Source organism: Neolamprologus brichardi, chromosome 10, assembly GCF_056152115.1.
Source record: "Neolamprologus brichardi isolate AB-2024 chromosome 10, ASM5615211v1, whole genome shotgun sequence".
NCBI classification, from domain to species: Eukaryota; Metazoa; Chordata; class Actinopteri; order Cichliformes; family Cichlidae; genus Neolamprologus; species Neolamprologus brichardi.
This window is the reverse complement of record NC_142113.1, coordinates 26,400,346-26,418,030: the sequence shown is the minus strand read 5'-3', so window position 1 is coordinate 26,418,030 and position 17,685 is coordinate 26,400,346. Positions and strand designations below refer to the sequence as shown.

Genomic DNA, 17,685 nt, shown 5'->3' with positions numbered 1-17,685 from the left:
CTATGTTAACTACATTAAGCTGCCCTAGAAGCATGCCATCCCCATTGTAGTTAATACCTTTATAATTCAGTAGCGATTTGGCTATGGTTTTCCCTGTGTTACATTCATCAGATAGCCTCCTATTACCAATTCCAATACCTCTCATTCCTGCTTCTTTTTGTTTCACCCTTCCCTTCCTTTACCCTCTTCCCAGGCCGTCTGAGAAAACAAAACAAACACTCCATCCTGTCCAGCATGTATGTGTTGCAAAGGATGTGTATGTGTGTGTGTGTATGCGCGCTAAGGTTTGGACAGTAGAGTGAGGTGCTAAAAGCCTTTTGTCCAGCAGGAAAGACGGTGTCAGCAGCCACAGTGAGGGGGGGGGAAAGTAAGGGGGAGCTGGGGTCATTTGGCTTCAGCTTCTTGTGTGTGTGTATAAGTGTGTATGGGTCGAGGAACCTAAGAGCCTGTGACTAATGTGGGTTTGCAACCCCGTCACCCAGCCCCCTTTTCCTTTTACATTGTCTGCCCCCACTGTCCAGATGGCCGGTGAGAAGAATAAATCCTGGGAAGGCGAGGAGAGATTTGGGATTCCATTGCAGGACACGGGGTAAAGGTGGGGGGGTGATGGGAGTTTGACAGGGTTTGGATGGAGTTGGGTAAGTCGCTACCAGTCCATCTCTCCCAAGAACCTTTTATACTCTAGGGAAGCGGAGCATGTCCTGTGAATTGAAAAGCTTTTCATACCTTTAATTAAGTTTAGATAATAAAGAGACAAAACAGTTAGTTTAAAGGGAAAAAAAGAAATAAAACTCTCATACACAAAGCCTGTGTTATAACAGCACTTGTTAGGAGAGACACAGAATGGAAGTGATGATGGTCAAGAGGGTATAAGAAATTAGCAGCAATAGCACAGGTCTATATCCACCGTGAGCTTTTGGCGGAGGCTTAAGGAGACTTTGGTGGCCTCTGAAAGCCATTATGAAAATACTTATTGCAAAGCAGACCACCCCTAATGGACTGTACCTTTAATTTTATGAGCCCCCTGATGCTGTATGGCTGCAGTGATCTGAGCAGCTACTTGCTTTGTTTGCATTTACCTGATTGTTTGCTGTGGAGCTGTAAATAAACTGAGAAATAGGATTACTGTACAGTATATGCAATGCAAATAATACACACGTTGTTCATATGGAACCCAATTAATAGCAAAAAATAAAACAAATTATAAAAAAAAAAGAAAATTAAAGATATGAGTAGTTATTTTTTTTAACTGAATTAATGTAAAGGGAAAAAAACAACATCTACAGATGGAATACCTAAAACTTCTAAAGCCTTATGTTTAATTTACACTGTGCTACATAATTGTGTTTAACACCAATCAGTGACAAAAAGGAGTTTTTCCAGTCTTGTAGCAGGATATTTCCAACATTAATTGAGTGAATATCTACGAGAAAAACACAATAACTAAAGCTATATGACATCATGTCAATGTGATCCAAAAATATGATGCTCAGTCCAAGATCGCTCACTGTAGCTGCATCTTCCATTCACATTTTTACATTTTGATGTTTCAGCCTTGACAATGAACACCTAATAACACCATTTCTAATTTATTAGCTGAAAAATCTTCTGTGTGTATCTGTATTTCTATTTAGCGCGTAGAGGGTGATGCTGTGTTTAATTTAATATCTGGAGAACTGGCTAAAAATAATCTTTCATGAAAATCAGATAATGCTGCTGCTTTCTTTTAATTAATTATACATGTAAATGGATTCACTGCTTTGGGTACACACCAACGAGTCTGGCTGTGGAGACTGCTTGGGTATACTGACTTGTTTGTACTGGTTATAAGGTGTTCAAGGAGAAAGAATAGTTGACCTCTAGAAAACAACATTGCAGAAACTGGACACACGTGGAAATGAGACGGTATTATGGTAACTGTTTTTGTCTTTGTTTGCGTGTTCTGTAAAGTTTTAGGACTTTTTGTATTCTTATCCATCACGCAATCAGGGAGACATCCGAGCCATCTCAGATCTTTTCTGTAGTCCATGACAATGAGCCCAAACATACAGTCTTAAAAAGAAAACATCTTCAGGGATAAGTGGAAGAAGGAGTCCTGGAGCTGATAGTATAACCACCAAAGACCCCTGATCTCAACAACAAAACAAAGCAGCTGAAGAGTACCATGTATATGGATTTGATTTGAATGTTTTTACATTGTATAAGGTTCATTCATAAATTTATAATTCTGGGAATTTCCTTAAACCACCTCTCCTTTCCCTCCTTGCACGAAACTGTGCTGCACAGCTGCTGTTTTCTGTCTTCAGCTCTAAATAAAGCCTTTGTTTCTCATCAGCTATTAAATGTAGTTATTTTGTTTTTATTCATCATTTTACAGTACAAACGTGAACTCTTTTAATATACTCGTTTGGCAATTGTGTTAAGGTGCTTTTTTTTTAAAAAAAGAGGGGGAAGGTGGCATGTTTTTTCTCCTCTTATTCAAGATCATTAATCTTGGTGACAGGGATTTACATCAGCCGACAGACTCACTGATATATTTAGAGTGAAAATGTCTCCATTTCCTGTTAAAGAGAAAAATAGAGCTGCACTCAAATGCGGTACTTCATCTGTAAACACACAATTGAGCATTCTATGTGGAGAAAACCGAGTATACAAATGACCGAGCTGCGCAAATTTCTCTCTGGGATACTCGAACCTCCTACTGAATGCTGTCATTTATTTTCATTGGTTTCATGCAGTAATGGACTTCGCTTGAACAGCATCTTTGTATTTAACCTTGAGACGGAAACATTTGAGTGCATATGTGCATTTATGTAGGGGCACAAACACACGGAGACACACACTTTACTATGATAATGATCATCTCCCTATTTTTTCCTCCTAATGGCACATTTCACTTTTGTAATTACCGAGGAGTTGCGGTAAAAATGAAGTTCAGTGTTTCTATTTAATGCAGAATCCATAAGGCTTTACTGGCTAACAGCGTTACATGTACAGGTCTGTGCTGCTGGAGCAAACATTGCGTACCGCTATATAGCGTAAAAGAAATAAAACTCGGGCGTGTAACCAAATATTTAATAGGAAGCAGAGAGATCGTCAAAGAGATCAAGTCTGTTTTTAAATTCAAAATTAACAGTTTTAAACTTACACAGGTTATTTTCTCAATTTACTCAGATGTGATGATCCAGATCCAGATGACACAGTAAAGAATCAGCTGATTTATTTTAATCATGTTTGAGTTCTGATCATTAAATATTGTCTTACAATATATTTTCTTTGTTCTGGGAAAAGCTTCCCAACATAACATTCACCTACATTTAAGTCCAAAATGTTAATATTAAGACTTAACAAGCTCCCATGCCCAGACTCTAATTCTCTGTTTGTTTTTTTGTCACATTTTCATCAAATATGATGAAATTAAAATATGGAGTTAGAGCCTTCTCACTGGCCCCTGCTGGCTGTTGACTAGTTTTACACCCCAAGCTGTTGAAAATGGGCCCTTGCTTGACTGGAGGAGGGGGGGAGTGGAGAGCCAGTTGTCATGGTCAGGCTGGCTGAAAGTTGCCGGGGCCAGCTGTAGCACAGGAGCCATTCCCTCTCATTTCCACTTCATTTATCTTCTCCTGCTCTTTCCTCCATCCATCCATCTATTCCTCCTTCTTTTCCTCTGCCAGTGGACCAACAGTCTCTCCATGCTGAGCTCCACTGTGCCCAGTCAACTGTGGCAGAGCAAATGGCATCTCTTTGTTTCTTGTCTGTCTCCCTCAGAGTTTTATTTGCTAAAATAACACAGTGTACTTCATATATGTCCAAACCCTTCGATGTTAAATACACTAACAGGTTTATGTTTATTTCCTTAATTATGTGTCACTCTTTTGTTCGTTTTCTCAGCCTCGAATTTTGAAGGAATATTTATCACTTCATTGCTTCAGGTAAAAAAGAAAAATAATACTAATAATTGCGAGTAGTCGGGGTTGTATATTTGTTTTACTTATAAAAAAAAAATGATAACTGGAGTCATGCAGGAAATAAACAAACATAAAGGAAAGCAAATCACTTCCAGATCTGACCCACTGTCGAGCAGAGCCAGGTCCAGACAGAGCATTCTCTCTGTTTCCTTTTCTCTCCCTCCCTCCTCTTCTTGGTATGAATCTGCCGTATCTCATTCCCCAGCGCTAATTCCAATTTAATTGCCAGTAGCCTGAAGCCTCCTCAATAGGAGTAACAAATGGTTTGATTCTGTAGACTTCATCAGACTGCATTTTAAATGCGACACAGTAACCCGGTGCGAATGCCAATGAAGCCTGGCGAGTAGCTCCTCTGTTTACTAATTATCCTTTTTCTTACTCCAAGCCACACTGCACAAGTTGTCTGATTAAATCGGATTTGTGGGGATTGGAGGGTGGGGTAGGTGGGTGCTCCGGTGGTGGTGGTGGTGGTGGTTGGGGCCGGGTGGATTGGATGGCAACCGTTGTCCATCTTTGCAAATGATCCCCACGTCCACAACACGAAGGGCCCGCTGGTGCGACTGTAAATCATGTTAAAGGGCTGTGCCACTGTTCTTCACATTGACATTAATTCCCAGCTTGTGCCGTTGATGATCTTTACAGTCAGCATGGTGGTGAGGAAAAAAACAAACACACGCTGGCAAGTGTATTCTAATGACATTTTCGGAATTGATATCCACCGCAGTCACGCAGGGAACAGGCTTTGAGATTTGAGATTCGTGAATGTGGGTGAGATGTGCAGTTAAGATCTGAAAACTTTTAAAGAGCCATGTTATATGAGGGTAGATTCACAACAGCAGCGCTTAGCCACAAGCTTACTGGTTTCCAATGAACAAGTAAATCTTTTTTTTTAATTGGGTCACTGTAGTATTTTGGCTCAAACCAGAGTAAATAGTACATTTGAATGAGATTATTAGAGCTCAGTGAAATTAAGTAAACAACAGAGTGGGGCAGTGTATTTGTACATAGTATAGTAACTATTTCTCTCATTATCTAACATATCTCTAATTCACTTTTTCTTCCTGTCTCTTGTGCTGCAGTCACAAGTGAATTTCCCCCAGTGTGGGATTAAATAAACTCTATGTCTATGTCTAAAAAAGGCAAAACAGATCTTTTTTAATATATATGCATAAGATGTTTTACATTTATTTGTCTGTTCTGGCTTTATTAGCACTTTGTACTTGGAAGTAGGGTAAATTCAATACTGATTTAGGTGTTTTCATTTGTTCATAATGAGGAAAATATGGATATTATTACCAACCGTATCAATTTAGCGAGCCTTAATCACAGCTACGTTTCGAAAATGAAGTAACAACGGATCGCTGGAAAACATTCACTTATTAAGCCTCCCTCTCAATGTATTGTCCATCATAGCGCACCGCAGACGCCGAGCTAACACTACAAATTTGAGCAATAATGTGCAGCAGTAATGAAGTGCTCCAGTTGCTACAGTAGAGAGAGAATATGGCGGGGCTCTGAACGCTGTGCAGATGAGGAAATTTGCACCGCTATAAAGACCTCTCCCTGTCAACTAAATGGGCAGTTGAGCTGCCATATGGTTGCGCTGACATTATCTCTGGGTAATTAATATGGCATCTCGCCTGGCATCTGGTGGCATTAATCTAGCTGGGAGCAGTTCATCTTACAATGTCAGCGCTGCTGCGGGCCCGACGTGAATTATCACTGCCCGATGGAACAGGGAGGAAGGGACGAAACAAAACAAAACACAGCGGGGCAGGGTCTGTTGACTGCGTGGCGTTGCATCTTCTTATAATAGCGGTTGCCTTTTTACTTTGATTTCTTGTTTATTTCATCTGCATGAATAATGTGAGCGAGTTATTGGTTCTTTGAACGGACTCCTTGGCAGTCCCATGTCATTACTGAAATGCTCGTATGAGTGCGATAATGTTTTCAGTGACTCGTTTTGTTCTATTTAATTGCAATTGAGCTAAACTATTGTAGCTCTAGTTTTGTATTTTTCCCAATTATTAAGTTGCATGCTCTTATATTGTAATTTTCCAAGTTTCCTTATATTCCTTAGAGGTAGCGCAATATAAAAAACAATATATAGTATAATTCCGATTATAAATGTTGGTGTGATGTAAAGCATTGGCTTCCAACGTTGTCATATAATATTTTGCCATCCATCTTGCGTCTAGTGTCAAGACGGGGGTGATTATTTTTTTAGGACTGCCTCGATGCCTCCTCTTTTATTAATCACCCTTTTGCTGATCGACAGCCTCTCGGTTTCCTAATCCCGAGTTAAGAGTCACTGAAATAAGGTTTGTCCAGACAGATCTTAGTTTAGCAGCCTGCTTCTCTATGTTTTTAGAGGCTTAAATAAATTGATTTTGTGTGACCAGCTATGGCATTGCACTTGGGTGAAGCAGAAGTGTCCATCAGAACGAACCGCCACAGGCTAATTTCAATTAATAAAAGGGTTGTTTTTCCACACACGAGGGAAAATCTTGTTTTTTTTTCCAAAGCATGTTCATGACCTCGGATAACCCGCCCCCCAAAAAACATGAAATCTCTGCCTGGTTAGAAGTAACCACTTTAAAATCTGTTGCCTCAATCCGGGGGTTTTATTCAGATGTAGAGCTCCCTTTCTCTGTTACCCCTGAAGCCTCATTTCAGCAGTCATTCCAGCCTCCTCCAGCTTGATCAATAAATAATTCTGTGGAGGTGTTTTAAATGAATTAGCAGAAGCGCAAACATTCCATCTTATTTTCTTTCTCGTGCCGAATGCACAAACGCGCTACAACACAGGGGTGCCTCAGAAGATGCCAGACCCCTGTGTTTATTTTTCTCGTGTTATGCATCTGCGTTTTGAAGCACACGGGAGGAACTATACTGATAATGTGAGTTAAGAAAAGAGGATTTATGGGAGTGCTGCTCCTGGTTGGATAACAGGATACTCTGATTGAAAAGCGCATATCAAACGTGGCATTCACCTACAGGTTATTATTCTGAAAAGCTGCGTCTGTTGAAGTTGAGGTAAACACGAGATGTCTCCAGCAGCAACAGGTTCAACGCTGAAATCCTTAACACGTCGAATAAACAGCTCTTTGAGGGGAAATCTGAGGAGATTTCAGGATGTAGCACAGACCACAGGGGATGAAAAACTCATAAAGTAGTCCTAACTTACACCAGGAATGTTTTCTTGCCAAATTGAAACTGTTTGCATGCAACAAACAGATCATTTGCTAAGGGTGTGCAGAGTGATGTAATTCAGATGCAATGCACAATATGTAAACTACTTAACCAGAATGCTTATTTCCCCATTTCTGCATCCGTGTTGGCAGTTCTTCAGCTTCTACTTAGCACCATGTGGTGGCTTTACTGCACAATCACTTTAAATGTACAGTTCTCCACGATGCAATGAAACGCTCTCAAACAGTTTTCCACATGAATATCGATCCCCTGAACATTTTCTGAAGATTTAGTTGGCAGAAGAAACCCCAGCCATTTTTCTCTTCAGTGTTAAAAACAAATTTGTTTTCTTGAGCATCTGTCGGAGCGATCGTTATCATACCGAGGAGCATATGTCTAACAGTTTGTTTCAGTGGCTACGACTGAATGAGGCTAAGAGTCTGTCACTCTTTTGATTATGTTACGTGGTAATGAGGAAATCCCTGAGACAGTGGAAAGGACCGCACACTGTAAAGAAATCCATTGGCGTTAGCAGTAAGATCTTCAAGTATTGCACATTCTTACATCTTTTTACTTGATGCTTTTTTTCCCTGCTTATCCTTTTTTGTTGTTGTGTTTTGGAAGAAACTTCGCGTGGTGGTGCTACAGACGGGCAACTGTTGCCCACAGTGGCAAGGATATCCTTTATAATCAATGTAAAGACCCCTTTCGGTCCATAAAAAAAGTAAATTAAAGAAGGCGTTTATTTACTTATTTATTTATTCATTCACTGTGAGATGCATATCTCTGGTGACACCCCACGGAGGCGGCGGTAAAAAGGTGCTCTGCGACCTTTTCAGAAAGACTCCGGCTTGATACGCGATGAAGCCTGATTGCAGATGAACAACAAACACTTGACAAAGCTAAAGAGCAGCAGGAACATCGCTGTTTCTTTGATTTCTCACACCTTGTCCTGCCAGCACAGGCGGGGATGTTGTGACTGGTGTTTGTGGAGACTGTCAGTTACATGGTGGGAGATAGGAGAGCAGCCAGTAGGACGGATGTTGTTGTGACTGAATGCTGTTGTACTGTAGAGCAGCGATAGTTCAAGGCAAGAAAATGAAAGAAGACGCTGAGATTTGCGTACTAATAATCTAAACATTCAGCTGCGATGGTCACTCCAACTAAACAGGACATGCCGAGAATAATTCGCCTACCGCTAATTTCCTGTAAGGAAACGGACTGAAAAGGTCTGGTTCGACAAACCAAACCAGCACGTCCCGGGGAAGTGTCAGCGATCGGTTGTACTGCTCCCAATGGCTCAGTCAGGTTGAGTCATTTGCGGGTGATTTTTGATCGTCACTATTCAAATGCGCTTGTCCGTGTGGCAGAGGCGCTAAAAGGGGGGTAAAGTTAAAATCTGTGACTCTGAATCTAAGACAGCAAATGCTCCTGAGAATAGTGTGGTTTCCTTTTGACCAGGCCACAAAAAAGAAGTCACTTGAAGGTAAAAGAAGTAAATAAAGCAAGGGTCTATTCACTGGCCTTTCAGGATTTAAGCCTCATGTTTGACAGCTGGGTGCATTCATTTTTCAAACTTCTATTTCCACATCAGGTATGAACGCTCGTTATCGAGACTATGACTTTGGGATCATGTTTCTGTTATTACGCCTCAAACTGGGACATCTCCAATTAATACTAGCGCACTAGGATGCAGACACCTACATTTAGTCACTATTCTGCCCTCTGTATAGATAAAGTATAGCTTGCTATAGATTGCTATTGACAAGAGCAAGCAGTAACAGAGGTTGAGGGCTGCGGTAATGGCCTGTGATTGAACACCTTGTGCTGAGGTCCCGCTGCTCTCTGCCTCATTAACTCTGGCAGTTCCTCTGTTCAGCACGCTGCATTGCAGGCCACAGTCAGGACGCATTTAACTCTCTCAGCTACAGTCCTGGAAACGTGCATTCAGAAAGGATTTAAACCAGCATAAGGACTTTTAATGCTTCGTCTCGAAAAACGCCTGCGAGTCGTTGCAAATATCTCAGGTAGCTGTTAAGCTTCTAATCGAGGAGCATAGGCTGCTGTTATGTAGAGTATGTGAGTGGCAGCACCTTGAGGTGTACGTGGAGATTTTCAGGTGTGTAGTTACATTTTACCACTCGTCAAAATCCATTTCTTCAAGCTTTAGAGTCCTCAAAATGTACTGAGATCCTGATGGTCCTCAATCGTGCTGCATTCTGTCCACTTCCACATTTAATTCAAATGGCCACCGTGGTGGAACCTATAACCTAGAATTATAGGAACAGTCTTAAGCTGTTTTCATACATGCACTTCAGATCTGAACTTTTCTAGACGTTACCCAACGGAGCTGCAGAGCTGTGAGAATGCAAATGTCCCTTTTATCCGGATCAGACATTAAAACTGCCTTTAACCTGCCAGATCCTCTGATGCAAAGTCAGTGTGATGTCTGCACGTGTGAGACAAGTGCAGCAAACTCTGAAGAGAATGAATGAGCACCATGCGTCCAGTATCAAACACTCAAACCACCCTTGCCTAATCCAGAGTATTTCCAGTAGAGGCCACATGTCTGAAGCAGAGTTCCTGTGGTTTGCTAAACGTATGGAGAAAAGGCAACTTCATACAACGTCCCAGCCAGAGTCTCCTATAAATAGATTGATTCTTATATAGTGTTTCACTGCTCGAGCACTGAAAGTATTTTATACAACATGTGTCATTCGCCTATTTGCACCCATTCATGCAAGCACTATTTTCAACACACTGAAACAATTAAAACTTCCGACCTTCAGATTACTACAGCTCAGTTCACCTGTGATGACGGCTCTTGTTGATTTATGCAGGTGACAACTGTAAGAATTTCTGATAATTTTTGAGGCCATTAATCAAGATGGATAATTTTTCTGAATAGGTGCGTGAGTGGTGGGTGGTTACCCTGCTGCTGCTGGAAGCGCCAGCCTCAATGGCAAGCATCGAGCTACAGGCCATTTCTCTGCTCCTTGCCCATCCGGCCACTGTCACCTCCCATCGCGGGGTATTCCTCTCCATTACCAGCCTGTGTCCATCCCCCACTTAAATAACAGCAGCCCTGCCACTCCAGGCCCATTAAGATACTACCGGCACTGCTGCGGCCCCGCACACAAACAGCCACAAACTGCCCAAGCCTTTATAAATAGATGGCACGAGAAGTGTAGAGAGGCTGGTTAAAGGAGGTAAATTATTCCAAAACAGCCAAACAGGACTGAGACTAAGAACCCTCCACCGCTCCGGCTCCACAGCTCCTCCTTTCAGGTGTCACTTTGGGCTGACTCAATTTTACACTGTAATGGACCTCCTGGGTCAACTACCTTTCTCCCACCTTTCCTTCCTTTTTTATCTCTCCACTGCTCTCTTCATCTATCAGCAGCTGACAAGCCTTTTACTCACTTTACTGCAACACACAATTATTCCCTGTACTGAAGTTTGGACCGCTTAATTTTATCTAACAGTAATCAGTGTTAGCACTTTGCTACAAACTGTGCTTTGCAGACAAGGAGGGCAAACGATAGCAAGGAGGAAGCAATTTCCTACAGTACATAGACTCAGCAGCATAGGTGAAAGATCTGGGATGTATCGTGCAGTTTGTGGAAAAAGTCTTAAAGACTTTTTTTTTACTTACTGGTGTTAGATGGACTTTCTGTACTGGCTGGTTAGTCCAACCATTTATTTCTATGATGTTATTTTTACTGTTATTAAAGTTCTAGAACTAGTTCTAGTTCTTTTCCCCACATTTAATTAAACATAGGATGTAGAAAGTCTTACTGTAGTTGGTGTATTCCTACACTCCAATGAGATCCATAGAAACATATTGACAGGAAAATATATCATTTCTGTGCTCTAGTTTGCCAACATTGCTAACATTTGGTTAGGTTTAAGTACAAAACACCACATGGTTTGGCTTAAAATAATTAGTTTAAGGTCTAGGGGCCTTGTGTGATCCCGCAGTAGTAAATATGCAGTTGTTATGCGGGATTCTAGGAATGGTCGTGGTTAGAAGAAACGGCATTAACTACGCAACAAATATCGATCTGCAATACAAATGTATGTAACCTTATCAATTCATCTACCCAACACAACATCCTCCCTGCAAAAATAATTGGACTTCCTCCTTTGCTGCTGTCGGAGCTACAACAGGCACTAAAGTGCTTTGTATCTTCAAATGAATAGAGATGGCAATTACATGTAAATGTGGGTTGTAATAAGATGCTTTAGTGTTGGCAAAATGCCTGAAACATTAGTTAATAGCAGCTCTTCGAGGCTCAGAAAGCTCAAAAACTGCATAAATATGTGGTCATTTTTGATTATTTACTTGCGTGGCGTTTAGAGAGCAGCATGTTTAAACGTCCATCACTTTCTGGTGGTTTGCTTGTACTAACCATCTTTGTTCCAGTGTTCTCAGCTAGATTGTATTGCTTTTGATAAAAGCAGTCACTGTCAGAGCTCTTTTAAAGTTGATACACACTTTGGTGATGCATATTGTTCACCATAATGCGCCGCGCCACTGTAACTGCCCTGACTTCAAAGTAGTGTTTTTCATGCGGTGCTTCCACTTTTTTGTTCCACGGCTTTGTTTTTCTGTGTGTGTCTGTCTGCGTGTGTGTGTGTGTGTGTTGGTATCTGGGTTTCAGATTTCCACCATGCCTTGGCCTAAACCTGAGGTCAGAGGTCTGCTGACCTTTTACATTCCAAAACCTTTTTTTTCCCCTCTAATTCTTGATCTTTGGCCAAAGTCTCCACCCAACCCTACCCCCAAGTCCACTATTCTCTCATTTTCTCTGATGCCCATTTCACCTCTTGTGCATTTACACCTTTTATTAGTTTCTTCTTTCAATAATAGAACATTATTTTTACATATTCAGTCCAACCCTGAATGTTGTGATTGATCTGATATAGCCTAAAGGAAGAAGTATTGTGCTTATGGAGGATCACTGAGTTAGCCAGACCTTAGATGGATTACAAGCTAAAGAAGGAGGAGTGAGGTAGAAAAAGGTGAGAAGTGACTAAAACCTGGATTGTCAGTTAAAGCTATTATCGTACCTGAAATGTCCTGAAGCGATTCTAAAAGCAATAATAGGCATTCATTGGCTTCTTCAGTGTCCTTTTCATTGATAAACGCAGAGGGGACAAGAAGACAGAATTGAAAAAAGAGCAAGCAAGTTTAGATGTAGTTGCATTTTTTAGTTTGCATATTTAGTTCTTACTCCTCACCATTGTTCAGGAAATAGATGTTCTGAGCTAAGAAGTGGCTAATTTCCAAAGGGTGATCCTCAAGGTGGCATGAATATGCTCGGAAAAATTAAAAAGCAAAAGGTTGCAAAAACGCTGCCCTGTGTTTGGGAATAAGTTGGTCAGCAGCACATTTGGAGTTATCCTCCAAGGAGCATGAATATAACTGACATCACATGTAGGGCTGGAAGATTAGTACCTCGGGCTTTCAGTCATGAGTGCTCTCCACGGAGTTAATGAAAACTCTACACTCCTGTAGACAAGCTTGATTCCTTTCATGTACAAGAAAAAATGAGAAATAGAGACAGTCCCAAAGTCAGAAGGGAAAGGTTTGTCAATATTTATTTTTTCTCCACTACTTGCAACAAAGTGAGAATTTTTTTTCCTCGCTTTGCTCTTCAGCGTCACTTTCTTCTGCTACAAACCGAAATCTCCTCTCTTTACCTGCTTTCCAGCAACTCTTTTCTATCCTTCCTCCTATCATCATTCTCCAGCAATATACTCCCTCCCTTCATCCCGCTTCTTTAGCGTGTAGAGCAGCCGAGACAGTGATTGATCTGGTGTGGAGGCTGTCGTGGGCCCGCCTCCTCCTCCAGTGGTTATGAACATGAGGCGGGCTGCTCTTCATAGATTTTTAAATTAGTGTCAGCTTTGCCCCAAAGATGTGTTATTGACTGATGAAATAGAAACTGAGCTCCAAACACTCAGTCCTTCCCCAGAGTTTTCCCCAGCCTGGTAATTGAAAAAGTGTGAAGGGAGTGTGTTCAAAGGAGCGTGCAGTTGGGTGTGTGTGTGCGTGGTTGTGTGTGTGCGCGTGTGTTCTGCTGTGTTTGTGGGCTCTTTATCTCTGCTGGAGAAAAATGCACAGTGCTCGCTGGAGTCAAGATTCGATTGAAGTATTGCATAGGAGATCTTTATCTTTCTACACACCCACCCTAAAACATGAATGCTGCATGCAACTTTAATCCTATAAATACAGTATTTTTTTACGTGCACTTGTGAAAAAGTTTTTTGTTTTCCTGGGTTCTTTTCTTTTTCTTCATTAAAATTTGATGTGCTAAAGTTCTCGACATCATACCTGTGTTGTTATCCTGTATTTTAATCACTGTAAGGATACACAGCCGTGTGTGATTGGTTTGAGAAAAGCTGGCTTTGGCTGTCACTCTGGATCTACATTGAAGTGCTACTGAATAGCTCTGTAGTGACAGTGCTTTATTTTTCCTGAAATAACCACTGCACAACTTGGATCTAAGTTGTTGTTTTTTTAACACAAGCACCTATAAGGTCATATTCATCCCTTTAATTGCAAAACAATGGATACACAAAAAGACATGCGACAAGTCAAGAAACGGGAGGTCGGATGACTTTTAATAAATAATGTTTGCCTCGAATTAACTTGCGGCGTTTTTTGCTCCGCAGGCTCGGACATGGCCATCTTTTGCCTGCTTTGTGGGAAGCGCTTCCAGACCCAGACAGCATTGCAGCAGCACATGGAAGTCCACGCCGGAGTTCGCAGCTACATTTGCAGCGAATGCAACCGGACTTTCCCCAGCCATACTGCACTCAAGCGTCACCTACGCTCACACACAGGTCAGTGAAAGCCGCCTTCGCTGTGGTGATAAGGCGGCAATATCATTTCGCCGAGATGTTCCATGGGGCGTTATCTGTCTATTCATATCCAGCCTTTTCTTTTGAGCTCAAGACTTTGGTCCGGAATATGCGAATGCTGTAACAAATTAAGTGCAGTAGTCCATAATACATTCTCTGTTTGATCTTGGGCAATCCTCATGTACCCACACCAGGTCGGAAAGGTAATCCCTTTGCTCTTTTTTCCTGTATCCTAGAGTCTGCCCTGATTTTAATTCAAAATACCTCCAAAAGTAGGATTCATCATAATTAGATGTCTGAACCACCTCCTTCCTAATGCTAAGGAAGCACATCCAGAACTAGTCCCTGTAATTCCTAGCTGAGTAACAGTCACCTTCCAAAACTTTGAGTATATAGTAGATGAAACACGAAGACCTGAGAACTGCAGCCATTTGTTTTGGTAAATCAGTCCACTTATACAGCTTAGCCTTTTGATTCATTTCCTTAGCGTATTTAACAAAAACAACTCAAATCCTTCAAATAAAATGGATGGCATTGCGCACTAACAAGTAGTTGATATCTTTAACTTCTAAGTAGTTTCCATGAATGACATGCTATCATGTGCACAGAGTCTGTATTTTTACTTTTTAAGGTTTCTCCAAGTCCAAAAGCTGCTGTGTGTTTACTTTAGGATGAGAGTTTTAACTTTCACTGTCCAGGACAACTGGGTGTGATAAGAGAGAGTAAAAGAAGTGATGCCACCGCCTTTATTTCCTTTTCTTTAGGGCAACAAATACGATACATACATGAAACTTACACATATTTAAGCTCGTCATACAACAAAGGACCCACATCACATATAGGATCCCTGAATGGAAAGGTACATAGACCCATATGAATGGTAGTGACAGTATCACTCCCTATCAGATATCCAGTTCTCTTATCAGTTAGCTAGGAGCGGAGCACGTGTATGTAGATAAATGGACTTTAAGGTGGAAGCCCTAGTAATCACCAAAGTATTGACTATTGGAGAAATGATTAGTAGGAATTAATAATGGCAGAATACATTTTCCACCCAGCTCATACTGATGCCAGATTTCCGTTTTATTTACCGTGCATGCCCACACCTACTCGACCACAGACGTGCAGTCCCTGTGGTTCCATAAAATCTACATTTATTATTATTCCAGCTGATGCTCCACTTAAACGGTACATATTCTTAATTTTTGTGTGTGTTTAATGGAGGCTAGTATAATGTCCAGCAAAGTGTCCCGTAATTCAGGTCATCTGAGTTCATTTTTAGCATAAAATAAACTATAATTCATTCTCAAACAACACGTAGGGATAGGGTAGCTAGTACAGCACAGCCAGTGCAGGGTTGCCATCGACAACTATAGGTTTGCAAATAAAGAATTCATGTTTTGTTTTTAGCAAATTTGAGTGAATTATGTTACCACTTTCCTGTTACGCTGCTTTTGCTCATCTGAATAAACTGTATTAATTCAGGTCAACACAAAATGAATTCTGCAGCAGTCACAAAAACTGTATTTACAGCAACTATTTTTTTCTTGTTGTTGATGTTGTTGGGTTTTTTGTTTGTTTGTTTGTTTCCCCCCCCCCCCCCCCCCTTTTTGTCAACTTGTAATACTCACGGTGTTGGCTCTCTACTGAGATGAGGCCAGGATACTAATACATTTTTGCGAGGGAGCAGAGGTAGCCTGACGGATGCGGCTATTCAGAGTAAAGAGAAAAAAGCCGTAGCCATGACAGAATATGAACACATGGAAATGAATCCCATTTCACTGGCAAGGGGATGGACGCTTTTTTCCTTCCCCCTCTCTCTCTCTGTCTCTTAGCCAGCCGCCTGTCTGCGACCTTAAATAACAGTCTCACTGTCAGAGCCGATTTAGCTCACCGGCTCACGGATAAATATTTGAAACGAAAGGCAGTGAGATGAGAGCAGTCGGCCCTATTTACAAGTCAGGCGAATACACCATTAGTGTGTGATGGTGGCAGAAGCCGGGGGGGTTGAGGTGGCGGAGGAGGGAGGGGGGGGAGGCGGACGTGGCTGCTTGAGCCGCCTGTACAGTAGCAGTGCACGCATCTGTTCTATCTACCAGACATTGGAGGGGACACATGCAGCGTCTCTGATCCACCTGCCCACCCGGGCGACGCAAATGTCACCTCAGCTCGTCAGTGGAGCTGCAGATGAGACTTTGCAGCCTCCTGCCACTTTGAACCTCATCCCACTGTGGGCGTGTGTTAAATCACAATGAGCCAGCCGTGAAAGCAATCGTTTAAATATGATGCAGAGCCTTTTGTCAGGGGATTATAAAGTCAGCAACTCGCACAGCCATCATAGGCGCCAGAAATAGGTCTAATTTACCCTCCAAAAAAAAAAAAAAAAAGTAGAGGCATGGTGTTCCTCTGCATTTACACTTTGATGTTAATAATCTCATTCACACTTTGCTTGGTAACGAGGCAAAAATAGTGCTTAAAAACAGACAGCTAGACAGCGTATCCACCTTAGAGAATCAGCCTTATAACTTTACCTTCATGTGATGCAGAGACACGTGCACTCTCACCTAGCAAAGTTCAAGTTCGGATTTTTGTCTAATTCTTTTCTTTATGTTTTGTTATTTGTTCCTTAATGTATCAATGTTGTGTTTTCAAGTTTTATAGGATGCATCAAACATGCAGAACCCATAAAAGGGTTGGTTGGGTTAAGATGTGGAAACGATTCAATTAATAACGCCCTAATTAACTTATTTTCACTTGTATCAAACGTTAGATCTACACCTTAACTAAAGTGCCATCCTCGCTTGTTTTGTGCATGTGTTTTCTAGGAGAATATTCCAATCAAAAAGAAATATAGATTAAGTGAGCACGCACAGGGCTCTATCTGTAAAGATAAATTAGACGTTAAGCCTGTCTGAATGTAGCCCTAGAGGCTAAGCTGCAGTAATGTAAGTCTGTAAATGTAAATAAATTATGTCCATCTGTATGTTCTTATCAGCTAGGATCTTTTCTCATCTGGATTCTGTAAGACAGCTCAGCTCAAGACTTTTGAGTGATTAAAAGCAAATTGCATAAAGAAAGCTGCCATGTATTGGAAAGGAAATCTTTAAACCAACCAAAGTTTCTGCAGTAATGTGCATTTGCTTTATTTATTTACTTCAAGTTAGCTTTATGCAAGCGCCAAAAAGCAGATAAAATGGGAACCATCGGCTCTTCCTTCTATACTTTTAAATCTGGTCCTAAAAACATCAAAACCGTTGTCATATTAATGCTGATTAATGGCATACGCTATCAAAGACGGTTTATCCATATTGCAAAAGCTAACAGTGCTTAGTAATTGCTAACTAATTACTTTGATGAATGGAAGTAGTGACTAAGAGATGTTTCCATTTGGTGTCATATTTTGTCTGGATTAATAAAGACTCATCACTGAACACATTTAAATTTAAGATCTGAGATATGTGTAAATTACTTTTTGAATGAAGGTTCGGCTCTATAGGTTTTCTCTCGTTTTAAAAATGATTCCTTAAAAAAACTGCTTTAAAATAAAAAAAATTCCACCATGAATTTTGGTTCATGTAAACTCCAAAATTTAAATCTAAAAAAGCATATATTATAATAATTGTGACATCATTGTATATTTTCATATAAGTATTAT

At 41.0% G+C, this 17,685-nt stretch overlaps 1 protein-coding gene across 2 annotated transcripts in view; it reads left to right on the top strand.

Annotated features, from left to right (window-relative positions):
* zbtb16a (zinc finger and BTB domain containing 16a) overlaps positions 1-17,685 on the top strand; it is a 137,900-nt gene that overhangs the window by 106,565 nt on the left and 13,650 nt on the right. For both annotated transcript variants that reach the window (XM_006785089.3, XM_035905341.2), the window contains one exon: positions 13,842-14,012. In XM_006785089.3, the coding sequence (XP_006785152.1) occupies positions 13,842-14,012 (171 nt within the window). The remainder of the gene's footprint in view (positions 1-13,841; positions 14,013-17,685) is intronic.